Source organism: Girardinichthys multiradiatus, chromosome 19 (assembly GCF_021462225.1).
Source record: "Girardinichthys multiradiatus isolate DD_20200921_A chromosome 19, DD_fGirMul_XY1, whole genome shotgun sequence".
In the NCBI taxonomy this organism is placed as follows: Eukaryota; Metazoa; Chordata; class Actinopteri; order Cyprinodontiformes; family Goodeidae; genus Girardinichthys; species Girardinichthys multiradiatus.
The window spans coordinates 8,299,575-8,315,612 of NC_061811.1; the positions used below are offsets into that span (position 1 = coordinate 8,299,575).

The 16,038-nt window shown below is 38.7% G+C and overlaps 1 protein-coding gene across 4 annotated transcripts in view; it reads left to right on the forward strand.

Annotated features, from left to right (window-relative positions):
* evla (Enah/Vasp-like a) overlaps positions 1 to 16,038 on the forward strand; it is a 38,331-nt gene that overhangs the window by 12,431 nt on the left and 9,862 nt on the right. For all 4 annotated transcript variants that reach the window (XM_047345078.1, XM_047345077.1, XM_047345076.1 and 1 more), the window contains exons 2-4: positions 8,927 to 9,095; positions 9,666 to 9,846; positions 13,707 to 13,764. In XM_047345078.1, coding sequence (XP_047201034.1) covers positions 8,927 to 9,095; positions 9,666 to 9,846; positions 13,707 to 13,764 — 408 coding nt within the window. The remainder of the gene's footprint in view (positions 1 to 8,926; positions 9,096 to 9,665; positions 9,847 to 13,706; positions 13,765 to 16,038) is intronic.

Sequence of the window (16,038 nt, forward strand, 5' to 3'; positions counted from 1 at the left end):
ATATACACATACATAGAACAATGTTTTATAATCATAAAGAGGATAGTAAAATCATACATGAAAGTTTTCTTTTTCTCCAAACGTGGACAGCTGTGAGCCCTTTCTACTGCAGGTAGATGGATAATGCTAGAAAACCCAAACTCAACAATTCAGAGCTATCACTTTGTTGCGCTGATGATAAAGGAAAGTCACTGAGCATGTAGAGACAAAACAAATCCCAGATTTTGCAGGATCTTCACATAAGAATGATGCCAAAATGTAGCAAAACCTACGACTCAAACCAAAATATTAATTGCATCTGAATCTAAAAAGTGTGATCAATCCTTGCTCTTGGACACGATTGAGCTAGGCTTTTTGATGGGTTAGCTGGGTCTGTGTTAGAACACAGCTGCATCGGGAGCCAACAACTTCCAGGGAAGGAGTCATCACGAGAGTCTGCTCAGCCAATCAGAGATGGACTTTGTCATGTTACATACAGCCAAGGAAATATTATTCCTTTATTTTAACCCACATTTTTTGCGAAAGACCATAAATGTGAAGAAATTACCATTGCACATTACTATTTCATATCTGGAGCTGCTTTCACTTCCAAGGTTTTAAATTTGTTGTCATTCTTCACAGATTCTATCAAACTGAAGATTTAACACGAGCAATAATTTAGTGTTTAACTAATCATAGATTATTTTCTAAATTTATTTAACTTTGAAATGAGCAAAATAAGATCATTGATATAAGAGCTTTGACATGTATTAATAGGGATTCATGTTTTAAGATAATACTTTAAGGTCATAAGAAATCATTGATATTTTTGACATTATATGTGTGGGATAAAAATTGATTTTGTGAATCTAAATTGTCTCGACAACATTTTTATGCGACCTGTTTCTTGTCTCTAAGTTGACATTTTAAAAACCACGGGGGTCTAAGCATGAGAAAAAGAAGGGGATTTGGAATAACATCAAGTCCTGTCAAATCTTTGAAAGCAGTCGATCACTTTTGATTTTCCTTTAGTAAATTGTACATTTATATTGGGATCAATGTTGTGGAAATTGAGTTTAGACAAAAATTCAACTTGGAAGACTCACCTCTACGTCCGGCTCTGTTGAACTACTCCACTACATTCTCCGCTCTAACCAATCAGCTTCTGGTCCGTGTTCCTCTTCAGCCAATCATCCCTCAAGGCTTCACTTAAAAGACCTTCATACGCAGAATCTCCTGCTCTTCAACTGAGTTTCGACCCTCCTCCACCCCCCTCCAACCCTAAGATGTTCATTCAAGCTCATGTCGTTATCAGCCAGGGTCTGGGCACTAAAAGAGAACAAACACCAACTAATAAACTTCTCTAACTGCCATCTCTGTGTTTCTCTCATTTGTGAGTCTTTTCAGGTTCAATTCATTGTTCTGCTGCATCATAACTGGAGACATTACTTTTGCCATTATGCTATTTTATCTTTTTATATTAAGGGAAAACTGAGTTTCAGGGAATTCAATTCTAGTCTTCTTTGAGTGCCCCCAAGTGGTCAGATAATTATTAATTCAATTCAGTTCAGTTCAGTTTTATTTATATAGCGCCAATTCACAACACATGTCGTCTCAAGGCTCTTCACAACAGTCAGGTTCATACATTCCATTTAATCCTAACCATTGAACAGTGCAGTCAAAGTTAGTTATTTATTCAAATTGGATAAAAAGTTTTTCTATCTAAGGAAACCCAGCAGATTACATCCAGTCAGTGACTTGCAGCATTCACTCCTCCTGGATGAGCATGTAAAGACAGTGGACAGTCACTGGCGTTGACTTTGCAGCAATCCCTCATACTGAGCATGCATGTAGCGACAGTGGAGAGGAAAAACTCCCTTTTAACAGGAAGAAACCTCCAGCAGAACCAGAACCAGGCTCAGTGTGAGCGGCCATCTGCCACGACCGACTGGGGGTTTGAGAGAACAGAGCAGAGACACAAAAAGAACAAAGAAGCACTGATCCAGGGGTACTTTCTATGGGAAGGAAAAGTAAATGTTAATGGATGTAGCTTCTTTAGTTGTTTCACCTAGAAAGAAAGAACAGATAAACTCTGAGCCAGTTTTCAAGGTTAGAGTCTGAAAGAGAGCACATATAGTTAGTTACAGTAAAAGCTCAGTCAATCGCCATGTCTAGGCGAGAGAAAAGGTTAAACACTGAAAGACAGGGCCATGTGGATCATCGGTAGAGGGTGAGCATTAAGTTGTTGCCAGCAGAAGCTCGGACGATGCCCCTCTCCAGAAAGGTGTCACAGGTAGACACAGAGCCAGGCCAGGTGTAGCTTCTAGGAAGAGAAAAGAGAGAACAAAGTTAAAAGCTGAAATAACAGCAAATAATGCAAAATTGGAGAGTAGTGTGAGAATGTAGCGAAGAGAGTGAAAGTAGTCATTATGTCCTCCAGCAGCCTAAGCCTATAGCAGCATAACTACACAGATAGTTTCAGTTCAGATTATTTAGTTAAACGGCACTTATTTACAACAATGTCGTCTCAAGGAACCCCACAAAGGGTCCCACTGATGGTCATTGTTATACTAAAAACCACAAGTGTTGGGATACCTCTCTCTGTCAGACTCATTATAACCATTGGAAAAGAGAAGGGGTCATACAGGTAGCAGAAATGGAGGGTGTGTTTGCACCTCAACCATAACTGAGCCGGTTTAGGCTAAACCTGACTCCCCCTTACTCCATCCAACAGGGAGGGAAGAAGATGGAGGTAGAAAATAAGGAAGATAGCTCAGGATAACCTAAGCCAGTCTAACTATAAGCTTTATCAAAAAGGAAAGTTTTAAGCCTAGCCTTAAAAGTAGACAGGGTGTCTGCCTCACGGACTAAAACTGGGAGCTGGTTCCACAGGATCCTGATAACTAAAGGATCTGCCTCCCATTCTACTTCTAGAGACTCTAGGAACCACCAGTAAACATGCAGTCTGAGAACGAAGTGCTCTGTTAGGAACATATGGAACAATCAGATCTCTGATGTATGATGGAGCTAGATCATTAAGGGGTTTTATTAGGTGAATTAATCCGAAATTAGGTGCAGCTTTTAGTTTCACTGTTGTTTTCAAGCCATTTGCATGCTGAGATGAGTGAATCTTCATCAGTGTAGGCAGAACATCTTGATAGTGTCGCATGGAATTAAGTAATGATATTGTTTGGTCATAGCTGTGATATCAGTTGTCTAAATGCTGTAGAAGTGCCACACACATGCTGTAAACATGATGTGTGAGAGCTGCAGCGCTCATACAGTGACATTTTCTGACATATCCAATAAAACCTGACTAATACGGTGATCAGATTGTGTACGCTGCAGTGCCAAAAGTGTGCTAAGCCGATGCTGGAGCATTATTTTCCTTTGGCACCATGTCATCCTATACTATTGTGAGAGGCAGATGTACAAAATAGTTTGACAGAGGTATAAGTGAAAGGTCAGATTCAGGATTTGAGTCTGCCTCATTCTGCAGACAGGAATATTCCTGTCATCTCTTTTTCAGCATTTTCATTTATTATTCATCCTAAAGATTTCTTTGCTGATGACCTACTTCCATAACAAAACAAAGGCCCAATAATAAATCTGTTCTGCAGCCAGAAGCTTGCCGTGCACGCCAGCCCGGAATGACATATCGTTTGTTCGGGTGCCTTCTACTGTGAACCAACAGGATGAAACAATTAACCCTGGCATTAAAAGCTTACTGTTGTGATAACAGAAGTCCTGTCCTTGGGCGATATCCAGAGAGGACGTGTCATGCCTGTGCTCTCCTTCCTAAGGGAACACTTTCCAGCCTAAATACAGTTCAGTCATCAAAGCATAAAACAGAGCTTCCCTACAACGTAACATTTCTATTATATCTAGCTCAAACGCACTTAATATTTTTTGGAGATCCTCAGCTTCAGGCATTTTTCCACCCAGCACTGAGGTTCCTGCTAATGGACTGATCTGTTCTGGGAGAGATGAAACACACAGTATATGGAAAAGGATTTGGGTGGAGGAGGTTGGGATGAAGAAGGCACATATGTCCAACCATGTGTGCAGGGAAGTGCTTTACTTAATTCAAAAGGCTGGGAATGTGGCCTCCTTTTCGCCACTAGCCTTTGAGGCTTATTTGACATGAGGAAGCGCTCAGAGCGGGAGAAGCCTTCGCCTCCTCTCTGCTCCTGTTTTTCCATCTTTTCACTTCTTTTTCTCCAGTGCCTTTAATAATATTTAGTTTCCATTCAGAAATCTGCTTATTCCAGCAAAAAACAGTCAGAACTCATTGCGCTGAGTAGAATAATTTTCACATTAACATGGAGCACTTTTAAACTCATTAAAGGCACTAAAACACAGATTTTGACATTAATAAATATTGAAAGAGGATGTCTGATGATAACAGCTCTAGAAATGAAACGTAATGAAATTATTCTCTTATTTTCTGTGTTTAGACAGTACCTTCCATACTGTCTGGGACAAATACATGTTTCCTTTGTTACTTTTGCTTCTCATCCATGTAAAATGTAACTTTATACAATTCAGAAATGATTAACGTGCACATTCTACATTTTAAAGTTTCATCCGCGTAACGTTTGGGTCAAAGTTCAAGGAGTCGTATTAGTACTGAAAGCCTGAAGTTTGTGATTTATAGACATCAGCAGGTGCTGAGGATCTTCGCAGTTGAAGCTCCGCCAAGCCTGCGCTGCAGCCACTTTTAGCCCTTGATTGTTGTATGCAAAGCTTTCGTGGGTGAATATTTCATTAAAAATCAGGTGGTTTTTGAGTTTTAAAGCTTTACTAGTGGTTTTTCATTCATTTGACCTTCAGTATTCAGCGTTTTGCTCTCTGCAGCTCAGAGTATCAGTTTGATTCATCAAGTTAGTTTAATGTCACTGATTAGGATTTTCAGCCAGAGCTGACCTTTTTCAGGATGAATTATATCTCGGATTTTTGCTTCTTAAAAACAAGGTTGTTGGTGACACTTTGTCATCTCTTCCCTTCAAGTTAAATTCATCCTTAAGAGATACTAAGGCCATTTTGTGCTACCCTTTTTTTTATATATATATATATTCCAACCATTTTGGCTTTGTTGAATAAATATGTTTTAGCCAATGAAAAAAATAGTAATGATTAACCATAAATATCGATATTGCTGCAAATTATTAACCCATATCAGGATCTATTAATAGTAATGGAAATAATTGGGTATTTTATAGAAATTATTTTAGTATTTTTGGGGGGGTTTTTCAACTAAAAGAATGGAGCAATGTAAACATACTGACATTTAAAGGGTTAAAAACTAATATTTTGGGCTAAAATCTTTGTTAAAAATAATGTATAACATTTTTACAATAGTTTTATCAAGCTAAACTTTTTAGACCAAAGAATCTCAAAATACACATGATTCATCAAAATCAGTGTTTGCTCATTGGCCCATCTCAGAGCCTAATAATTATATTAGGAGATTTTGTTAAAATTGATTTATGGAAATTATTTCAGTATTTATCTGTTTAAAAAACTGTGGAGTTTAGCAAACATTATCTGCTTTAAGGGGTTAAAAATACAAAAATAATTTATATTTGATAGGAAAATGTCAGGCTGCAAAAATATCAGTATAAAATATTTATTTTGCAGTTTTTTAAAGTGGACATTTTTTGTCCTGTGTTAAGAAAAAATATATTAGGACTTTTTTTTAGCTTTTAAGGGTTAAAATCTTTCTAAAGTTACTTTTCCTAAACCGCTGCTGTGTGACATTATTAGACCCGTCTTCTCTGCCATGTTGCTCAGAGTCCACTAACATTTAGATTGTAGGTCTTTGGTTCAAGGTTGGATTTGATTTTTATTCTAATCAACATAATTAGAGTGGAGTGGCCGCTGCTGCATCCCTTCGCTGATCCAACCTAAGTTAAGTTTTAAATCTGAGCCATGTCATGCTGACTCTGACATTTTTCCATTCCTCTTTTTCTGCTTTGCTCCTCATGATTAAGCAAACACACAAAGCAGAACTAGACAGGAACGTTTGTGAGTTTTAACATCATCTCCCAGCTCAATACGTCCAGCTCGGTGGTTTAAAGCTCCAGAAATAGGAGCTGTTTTTGTAAGGAGAGACTCAGACACCTCCCTGCGCCCCTCCCTTTCACGTTCCCAGTTAGACTCTGGTGGTCCGTCGAGTCTCTGAAGTGAAGAAAAGTGTCTGTTACGTGATTAGAGTCTCTTTTAGACACAGTCAGACATGGAGGAAGCACAGAGTCTGCAGCTATACCACATTGTTCAACATTTACCATAGAAGAAATTAGATTTAAAGGCTTGTCAGTAATTGTGACTATTTTCCATAATAATTTTTCTTTATAGAAAAAACTATAAATCTGCATCTGCCTCAGACCTGATAAACATAAGAATGCATATATGCAGGTACATTTAAACAAATTAGAATACCATCGCAAAGTTCATGTATTTCAGTAGTTGAATTCAGAAGGTGAAACTTAAATACATTCGTTACACACAGAGTGATTTATTACAAGCATCTATATCTGTTAATTTTATTAAGATTGGCTTAAAGCTAATAAAATTGTATATCCTGTACTGTACAGTATAGGCAATAAGTACCTGGTTGGGGCTCATTTTGCACGAATTACTGCATCAGTGCAGCGTGGCATGGAGGAGACCAGCCTCTTGCTCTGCTGAGATATTAAGGAAGCTCAGGTTGTTTTTATAGTGGTCTTCAGCCCGTGTGCATTGTTTGGTCTTAAATGGGTTTACCAAGCCTCTAAAGACTGTTGCTTGTGTCCCTTGTTTTACCACACTTTTTCCTTCCACCCAACTTTCCATTATTATGCGTGGATACAACACACTGTGATCAGCGAGCCTCTTAAGCATGTACCTTTTGTAACTCACTCACCTTGTGGAGTGTGCCACTGATTGTCTCCTGGACAACATTCAAGTCACATTTCAAGTCCTTTGTATTGGTCTTGTGCAATATTCAACTTTTTTGGTTTTCACTAGGTGTAAGTCATAATATTCAAAATTGAGGGACATAATTTCTGGAAATGCATCCCTCTGTGTGTAATTAATCTATATGACTTTCTCTTTTTCAAAGAAGGAACTTAGTTAATCAACTCTTTAATGAAGTACTTTGAAAGGCCTCGGTTAAATACAATAAGTTGGGTTTTCCATCCGATGCTGTGATTCTTAATCACATCTAATTGTACGAGCTTTCTGTTTATTTCAAAGCTCCTGTTCATCCATACCTTTTGTGTCACATCTCTGTAGGGCTGCAACTAACGATTATTTTGCTAATCGATCAATCTGTTCACAATTTTTTAGACTAACTGATTAATAATCGAACAGCAAAATAGTGCATAATATTACATTTTTTACAGATTTGAACCAGGCGAAGCTAAAACTATGCCACGTGAGGAGTTCTGGATAGAGAATTTTTACAGACAAAGGAGATTTTTCATGCTAAATGCAAAACGTAGATATTTTTGGTACAATTTAGGCCTAATTACAGTTCTGAGTGGGTTGTTCTTTCAGCCGATGGTATGTTTTAGAGTCTGTATTCTCCAATTAAAAATTTTTTTAATTACTAAATTAGTTGATGATTATTTCAATAATTGATTAATCACGATAAATTTGATGAATTGCTTCAGCCCTACATCTTTAGCCTTCATGTAAAATCTCTTCCCTCCTCCTACTTGCAGCTTCCTCACATGTCCCATGATATCACTGTTACCGATTTGAACCGCCACTGTTGTGCTGTACAGATTGATGGATATTTTCACAGTAATTGTTCTGAACATTAAACATGTCATATTTTAGAACAATGTACTGGACTGTTCAGTTTATACACACACTTTCCTAATATTTCATGGTAGAAATAATTATCTGTATGCAGCTGGCATGTGTCAAACTGGTTCTCCTGCTTTGGGATTTTATCACAAGTTGATTCTTAGATTCATAGAAAAGGAGAAATTGGTTTCATCCAGTTGTTTTCAGTTTGGATAGAGCCAGGAGAAGAACTTTATCATAACTGCTGAGTTGTCTGAAGCTGACTTGTCCAGAAATTGTAACTTAAAACTCTTGTTTACAAAATAGCTCCTTACAGCTTCTAATGGGTTTCTTCCTGGATTGCCCCGCATCAAACTCGATATTAAATACCAATATTGTGAATTTATATGAAGTGCCACAGGCTGCAGTGCTGTAAAAAGTATTTGCCTCCTTACAGATTTCTTCTGGGTCCTCATTTTTTACACTTAAATGTTTCAGTTTATCTAACAAATATATATACTGCATAAGACAAAGATAAACTGCGAAAACTGTGATTATCTACATGATTTGGTTGATTTTCACAAACCACACAAAGGCCTGATTACGGCCTGGGTGCTCCCACTTACTTAGAAAAAATACATAATGTAAATAGAACTTGTCTGACAACATGAAGTAGGTTAGAAGCCAATCACCAGCATGTCTTCAACTTTTCTTTGCTGATAAAATGAAGGATTCCTCTGATGATATGTTTACAGATCAAACACTTCTGTTTTAACACCCTCTATCATCATCCTCACACACACACACACAGACACACCCTTCTTTGCAGAAACTTCTCAATACCAGTTCACCGCAGAGAAGACCACTACAGAAATGAAATCCCCCAGGCTTCAGATTGACCTCAGATGGAGACCCAGCCCCTGTAATCACAGGCAGACAGATTTCTGTAGATGCTGGAGGTTTTTCCTGAAGTGGTTAAAAATAAGAAGGTGGGGTGACCCCAGGGATTCCTCAGATTAGTATGAAATTTTACAATAACTGATTTGTATTGCTGCCAAAAACATGAAAATGTCCACAACAGCTCGGTATAATGTTTCAGCTGTTTACTGAGACAAGTAAAAGAAATGCTCTGTGTTCCACACATCACATTGACATGGACTTCCCTCTCCTCCAGCGAGCAGAGCATCTGCCAGGCCCGGGCCTCTGTAATGGTCTACGACGACGCCAGTAAGAAGTGGGTGCCCATCAAGCCGGGGCAGCAGGGCTTCAGCCGCATCAACATCTACCACAACACTGCCAACAACACCTTCAGAGTGGTGGGCGTCAAACTGCAGGACCAGCAGGTGAGAGGTCACTGTGGACATTACACCCACACACAAAAGTCTTTGACTGCCAATCACAAAGCACAGCAGCCAGTTATAAAATACAGCGTTTGAGTAAAAACAAACAGCTGGCTGAATGGTAAATGGTCATTTGAATGTTCTGGCATGTAGGGTACCACAGGGTTCAGTTCTGGGACCTATCCTATTCAACCTACCTATAATTTTCAAATAACCTTCCTCTTTGTCTGTTTAGTTTCTGACAAGCACTTTGTTGTACAGAAGAGTATTAGGGCCAAATTCAGAATTCTGACTTTAATGCAGATTGGGCTCCTGGAAGCAACAGGGAGCAACCAGCTTCAATGACAGAGATGAGAGTTGTGCAGGAGGACAACTCACATCTCACAACTTTCTGTAGGAACATGTTGGATTTAAGTAATTTAACTTTTACGTTCTAAGAAAAACGTCAGAATTCTGAGAAAAAAGCCCAATTCTGAATTTTTTTTAAGTGGCCCTAATAATCTTCTGTATTGCTGGTAGATGTGGAAGGTGCTATATAAATACATTTAACATACTTTTATTTTGTTTTTTAAGGTGGTTATCAACTACTCCATAGTGAAGGGTCTAAAGTACAACCAGGCCACCCCGACCTTCCATCAGTGGCGGGACGCTCGGCAGGTCTACGGGCTGAACTTTGCCAGTAAAGAGGAGGCCACCACCTTCTCCAATGCCATGCTGTTCGCCCTAAATGTCCTCAGCTCCCCCGACAGTGGAGGTGAGGTGTCTGTTACATCTGCCACACTAACTTTCACTCCATGGCATAAATCTACAGTGACGTTTTGTGTTTATAGGTAACAAATTGGCTAAACGAGATTGAGATCTCTGGTATTTTTGGAGTCCTGAAAATATTTTTTTGGTTAAAAGTCAAAGGTTTTGGGGAAAATGTTATGGTTTGAAACTGAAAGTAGTTCATTTTATTCTGCAGGTGGTGACAAAATGCTCCCTCTGAGGTCGGTTTTATCGTTAAATCAGCAGATTTCTAAATGAAACAGATTTTTAAGCGAGCTGCGCCGCCCAGCAGATTGTAATGGGTGAGACTCATAAACAGTGCTGGGATGATCTCATTTTAACATTAAAAAAGCAACAAAAAACTGAGCAATATGTGTAACCAGTAGTTGTCTGCGAATATTATTCACCTGGTTTGTATTTTTGATTTAAAATGAAGAGTCTGTTCGAACTATCTGTGCGGTAATCTGGCCCAGAGGTTGCAGGTCCTCTGCAGATTTGGTCTGTTGTGTTCAACTGCAGGGAATCATGGGAATCTTTGATGCTGCTGTGTTAGAAAGTATAATTACTGAACATATGAACAAGCAGCCTCTTCCTGTCCAGCTGAATTAGTTATTCTTGCGTCAGTTGCTCTGCTCAATACAAAAACGCTTTCATTCAGCAACTATTGTGTTGCTCACAATTTAATAGTGTTATCCACCTATGGTATTATTTTCTTTTTTTTACTTTTTTATTCTTATTTCTTATTTTCTGCATTAGATATGTTCTTATTATTTTGGTATTGCTTTGACACTTTTTTAATGTGATACACTGCATTCTCCAAAATATATAAGCGAATGTACTGTAAGTCATTGAATTCGCAGAGTGTTGGTTTGGGCTTCAATGACTTTGCTGAATAATGTTAGTCAGGTGGATCATTTAATGTTTAGACAGTGTAAAAAGTACCTGCTGAACTAAGCTTTACTGCGCCCTGCTGGTTGATGCGGGGTACTGCAGCTGGAGGGATGGTTGTTATTTTTTATCTGTATCTTTGTGTGTGTTTTTTCTCTTTTTTTTTAACACTACAGATTTGTATAAATATTTTTCTTAGAATTTATGACTTCTTAACTTTTTTGATTAACATTGAAATCCTATATAAAGCTAAAATCAGAAAGTCTGTCTGCAGTCTGATTCACAGATTTAGTTATTGCACATGTGCAAAGAACAAACTCTGTTAAAGCCCTGAAGTGTATTTAAAGCTAAACTTTCTCATACTCTTAGTTTACCAGATATCTTCAGAGCATCTCTGGTTACGAGCTACTTATATGCTCAGTGTGTGTGTGTGTGTGGGTGTGTGTGTGTGAATTTTACTGCACTGTCATTCCATCCCATCCTTGTGACCCTCCTGATGGCTGCTAAAATTTCTCTCGCAGAGCCTAAATGTCGTACCCGTTCATGCTCATGGAACAGCTTTCTCTTTTGTTTCGTCATTGCATTTTGATCCTGTGATCCAACCGGTGTCCATCCACTGGAAACACATTTATGTGTCTCCAGCTGTTTGCTTTGAAAGCTGCAGCAGTGACAGAACTGGTTGTTAGCAGGTTGTGGAGTTAGGAAAGCTTGGCCAGTATGCGGACTCCTGAGATTTCAACCAGTGACCTCAGACGGGTTTCTTCTGCCGTCATCATCCTCAGTAAGTCTCATGTTGTGGAGGAACATCCCAGGTGATACGGCATGTTTTCCATGCTGATGCATTGTTCGGCAGGCAGAGAAAACCAGCAGCTTCTTCTAAAATAGAACAAACTTCAGGGTTTTTGTCTGCTTCTGCTGATTTCCTTTATAGTCCAGCATAAATATTATTATTTAAAAGTGCTTTTTACTCTTCTACTGCAAGCTGACACATGTAGTCACTGTTCTAGTTAACGTAGCTTTAAAACAGAAAGATGTGTTGAAAACCATAATGTATACTGAATTAGTAATGTTTCTGTATTCAACATTAAAAGAGATGGTAGAAAAATCTGTATGTGAAGAACTTTCATATTATATTTCCAGCAGATCATTGACGGGACCACATATTTATCTCCTCACCCTTTGCACCAGGTGCTACAGTAAAAGACTGTCGTTTCAACGCAGTATTTTCCATATATTTTTATAGATTTATTTGCTGCGTTCCTGGGCAGTCTGGAAAAGCATTGGGTTTTCCAGGTAGAGGTTTTCGAAAAGAGAAAACGTTGAATGTGTTTCTTTGCCGTGTCCTGTATGAGTGCTTTTCACATGGATTATGCTGTGGTTTTCCTGGCTTTCTGCCATTAAATCAACTGAATGTTTCCTGCTTAGATCAGCAAGAATTACCTCAATTATTTCTGCTTGGTGTCATGGCTTAGAAAGCTTCTGATTGGTTAATTTACAAAATGGAGAGACACCAGTGGATGTATTGCATCGCAACATTTCAAACACACTGCTTCGTATTGTGACTGGTAAAGCAAATTTCTAAAGGTAAAATATCAGGACGAACATTGCCATGGAAGGTTCCTCGTTCATAATCATATGCAAATATAAACTGTATGGAAATGTTCAGCCATTATAGAGTTCAGGAAGGAGACTGAGTCTGTGTTAAGCTTGGGCACAAAGGTGTCCTATAAATGAACAATGACCCTAATTGTACCACCAAATTAGTTACAGTGTGACTTAAGGACAACAGAGTGAGCAGTTTGGAAAGCAACAATCACAAAACTCGCATCTGCAGATTTTCGGCACATTTTCTGTGTTGCATTGATGAAGGTCCTGCAGCTGCTGGAAAAGGCTCTTCCTCAACTAGCTGAGGGACTCTTCTCGGAGAAGTCCAGTCAAAGTTCACTGAAAGGGGTCACATGATTCAGTGACGATTTAGATATTGTTCTTTGTTCATGTTTTAGAAGAAAATAGCAAAAAAAAAAACAAGAGACGGCAATGATTAGTTTTAGTTCTATTAACATAATGCACATACAAATGGACAAATCGCTCATATAAATTAACATATGAGACAGCAGACAGGTCAGGGAGAAAGTTTAAAGCAGGATCAGGTTATAAAACAATATCCCAGAGCTCTGTTCAATCAGTCATCATCAATGGAGGAGCTACAGAGACACACCGAGTTAAAAACATGGAGCTAAATACAGAAAAACTCAATATCTGCCAACACTGCAACCCAGACTGAGCTGTCCCCCATCGCCCCCCTGCTGCTGCAGACGCTCCGAACAGAATATCGCCCTGCAGGTGATCCTGATGGCTCACTGGGAGTTTAATGACTGGTATTCCGGTGATATGTGATAAGTGCCCCCTGATGCCCTGTTAATAGCCACTTCAGAGTCGTGTGTGTGCTGAACTGAGCCAATCATGTGACAAAGTTGTCCCCGTTTCATGTTTTTTTTAAATCTATCCCATTTTTTGATATTTTTCCTTATTATTGCTAGGATCTCAGTTTATCACAGTGTTTTTGGATTTCTTCTCTGATGCGGTTTGAGGCTGAAATTCCTGTGGTCGTCGACGTTGTAGAGAAACTGCTTTCTGCCCCTTCAGGACAAAGTCAAAGTGCCTCACATGATGCCAGCCGTTGTTTGCTCCGGCTGCTTTTCTGTTCACTGTTTTACAACTGATTTGATCATTTTTAAGACACTTTTCAATCTGGAAAGATATTCCCAGACAATCTGTCCTATGTTTACCCCTTTGCCAGCTTGTAGATTATGTTTTTTCCTCTGCTATTTGTGCCTGTTGTTATCTTTTAGCTGTGTCAAGTTCTGACTAAAGGAAAATTTGATTATTCATATGATCATATTTTTGCTGTTAATCAGGTTGTTTTTAGTTTTAAAATCATTTGTTTGTGTCTTGTAGGTCCTGTAGTTCAGCGCCAAAATGGTCCCTCCTCAGAAGAAAGCGAAGCACAGAGGAGGTATAATTCTAATGAGGTCATGTAGAAAAATATTAAACATAAATAAAGGGAATAACATACATTTTATTTTTATCATTTTTTCCTTAGTGCATCACATGATTCCTTTACATCCAAAATTCTAACTAAAGCGTTATTCTCTCCTTCAGTTATGTAGGTTAACCTTGGGCTGCACAATATATTGCAAAGCTATCGTCATCATAACATCAGAGTGCACAGTATTAACATTACAAAGCATTTTTTGGAATGTGGTACTTGTTGGCTATTATATTCCAGATAAGACGAATTCCCAGTTTGCATGACAACATTATATTCAGCCGGTTGGACCGCAGTAGATGCTCACACCTGACAGACATGATGGTTCTTAAGCTGCTGAGTGTCCCAGAGAGAACTGGGACCTTGCAAGGACAGATGTAGGGAGACAGGAATGGAAAAAATGTGATGGGGGTCATCATCTTAATTTTCAGGAATAATGTTGCATCAAATGATTTTCCGGTGTGGTGCAGCCTTACTCCAGGCTTATCTTTCTTTGCTTATTGAAATCGCCTTGCAGCACATCTTAAAATAAGACTCTTAAACAGTAAACTGATTCAAAGAACCGGCACTCAGCCTAAATAAATCTCTGTGACAACAGGTCATAATGCATTAAGTATTTAATAAAAGAAGCTGGAGACCTCAATGACAGAGAAATAAATTCGTCACACTTAAATGTTTCAGGTGTTCACGCAAATACTGATATCAGACAAACATAACCTGAGTAAATAACAAGAAGTTTTTAAATAATTGTTTAATTTATTAAGAAGAAAATAATTATCCAAATTAAATTATGTTTCTGAAAAAAAGTAATTGCCTCTAACCCTAATAACTGGTTGTTTGGCCCTTTGAAGCACTAGTCTGCCATTAAGCAGTTTAAAAAACTGTCATTTAGTTATTAAAACTAAATGAACGATTACACACCTGTAACCGGTGGGTTGCCGGTTCGAACCCCCGCTCTGTCCATCTCAGTCGTTGTGTCCTTAGGGAAGACACTTCACCCGACTTGCTTGCTGATGGTGGTCAGAGGGCTCGGTGGCGCCTGTGTATGGCAGCCTCACTTTTATCACTACGTCTTTAAGGACTTGATAAAGTGCTATACAAGTTCAGACTATTTGCCGTCTAAGATCATGCCACTCATCTCAATCAGACTTACAGTAAGTTCTGACTTTGAATAGGCCACTCGGAAATCCTTTTTTAGCCATTCAGAGATGGACTTTCTGGTTTGCTTTGGATCATTGTCCTGCTGCATTGTCTGAATCCACTTGAGCTTGAGTTCCAGAACTGATGTTCTGACATTTTCCTTCAAGATTTTGTGGTACAGAGCAGAGTTTGTGCCTCCATCAATTACAGCTAGTCCTCCAGGTGCTGAAGCAGCAAAGTAGCTCCTAACCATCACACTACCACCACCACGTTTGACTGTTGATATGATGTTTTTTTATTTGAAATGCTGTAAGTTTTACGCCAGATGTTGCAGGACAAACCCTTTCTAGAAAGTTTGACTTTTGGTGGTTTTCACCTTGTGACCCTCTCGTGTAGCCATTTTTCCGGTCTTTTTCTTATTGTTTAATCATGAACTCTTACCTTCACTAAACCAAGTGAGCCCTGCACTGCTTAATATGTTCTTGTTTCTGATGTGACCTCCTGGATTAGTTGTTGAGGCATTATTGGAGAAATTTGGGTAGGCTGGCCACTCCTGGGAATGTTCACCACTGTTTCATATTTTGTCCATGTGTGGATAGTGGCTCTCACTGTGGTTCACTGGAGTCCTAAAGCCCTAGAAATGGCTTTGTAGCCTTTTCCAGATTGATAGATGTCAATGACTTTGTTTTTCTTCTGTTCTTGAACTTCTTCGGATGTGTTGCTTTTGAGATCTTTAAGCCTACCAGATGTTTTCCAGGCAGGATTTAACAAAGGGGTGCATTTTAATCTTACATTGAACCACATTGGTGTGGATAGCTTTTTTCCCTTAATAATTGAAATCATGATCATGACAGCTCTAGCCACCAAAGCTGGCACAATCAGCTATTAGGTTTATGGTGCAAATATTTTGTCATATGGGGCCAGGTTGGTTTGGTTAGCTCTTATTCCTTAATAAAGTGGATTATTATTTGAAAGAATGCTTCTTGTATTAACTCAGGTTGTCTTTGTCTGATAATAAAATCTACTTGATGATCTGAAACATTTAGTTGTGACAAAAAAGCAAAAACTGAAAGATCTGTGACGGGGCAAAACGTTTTTCAC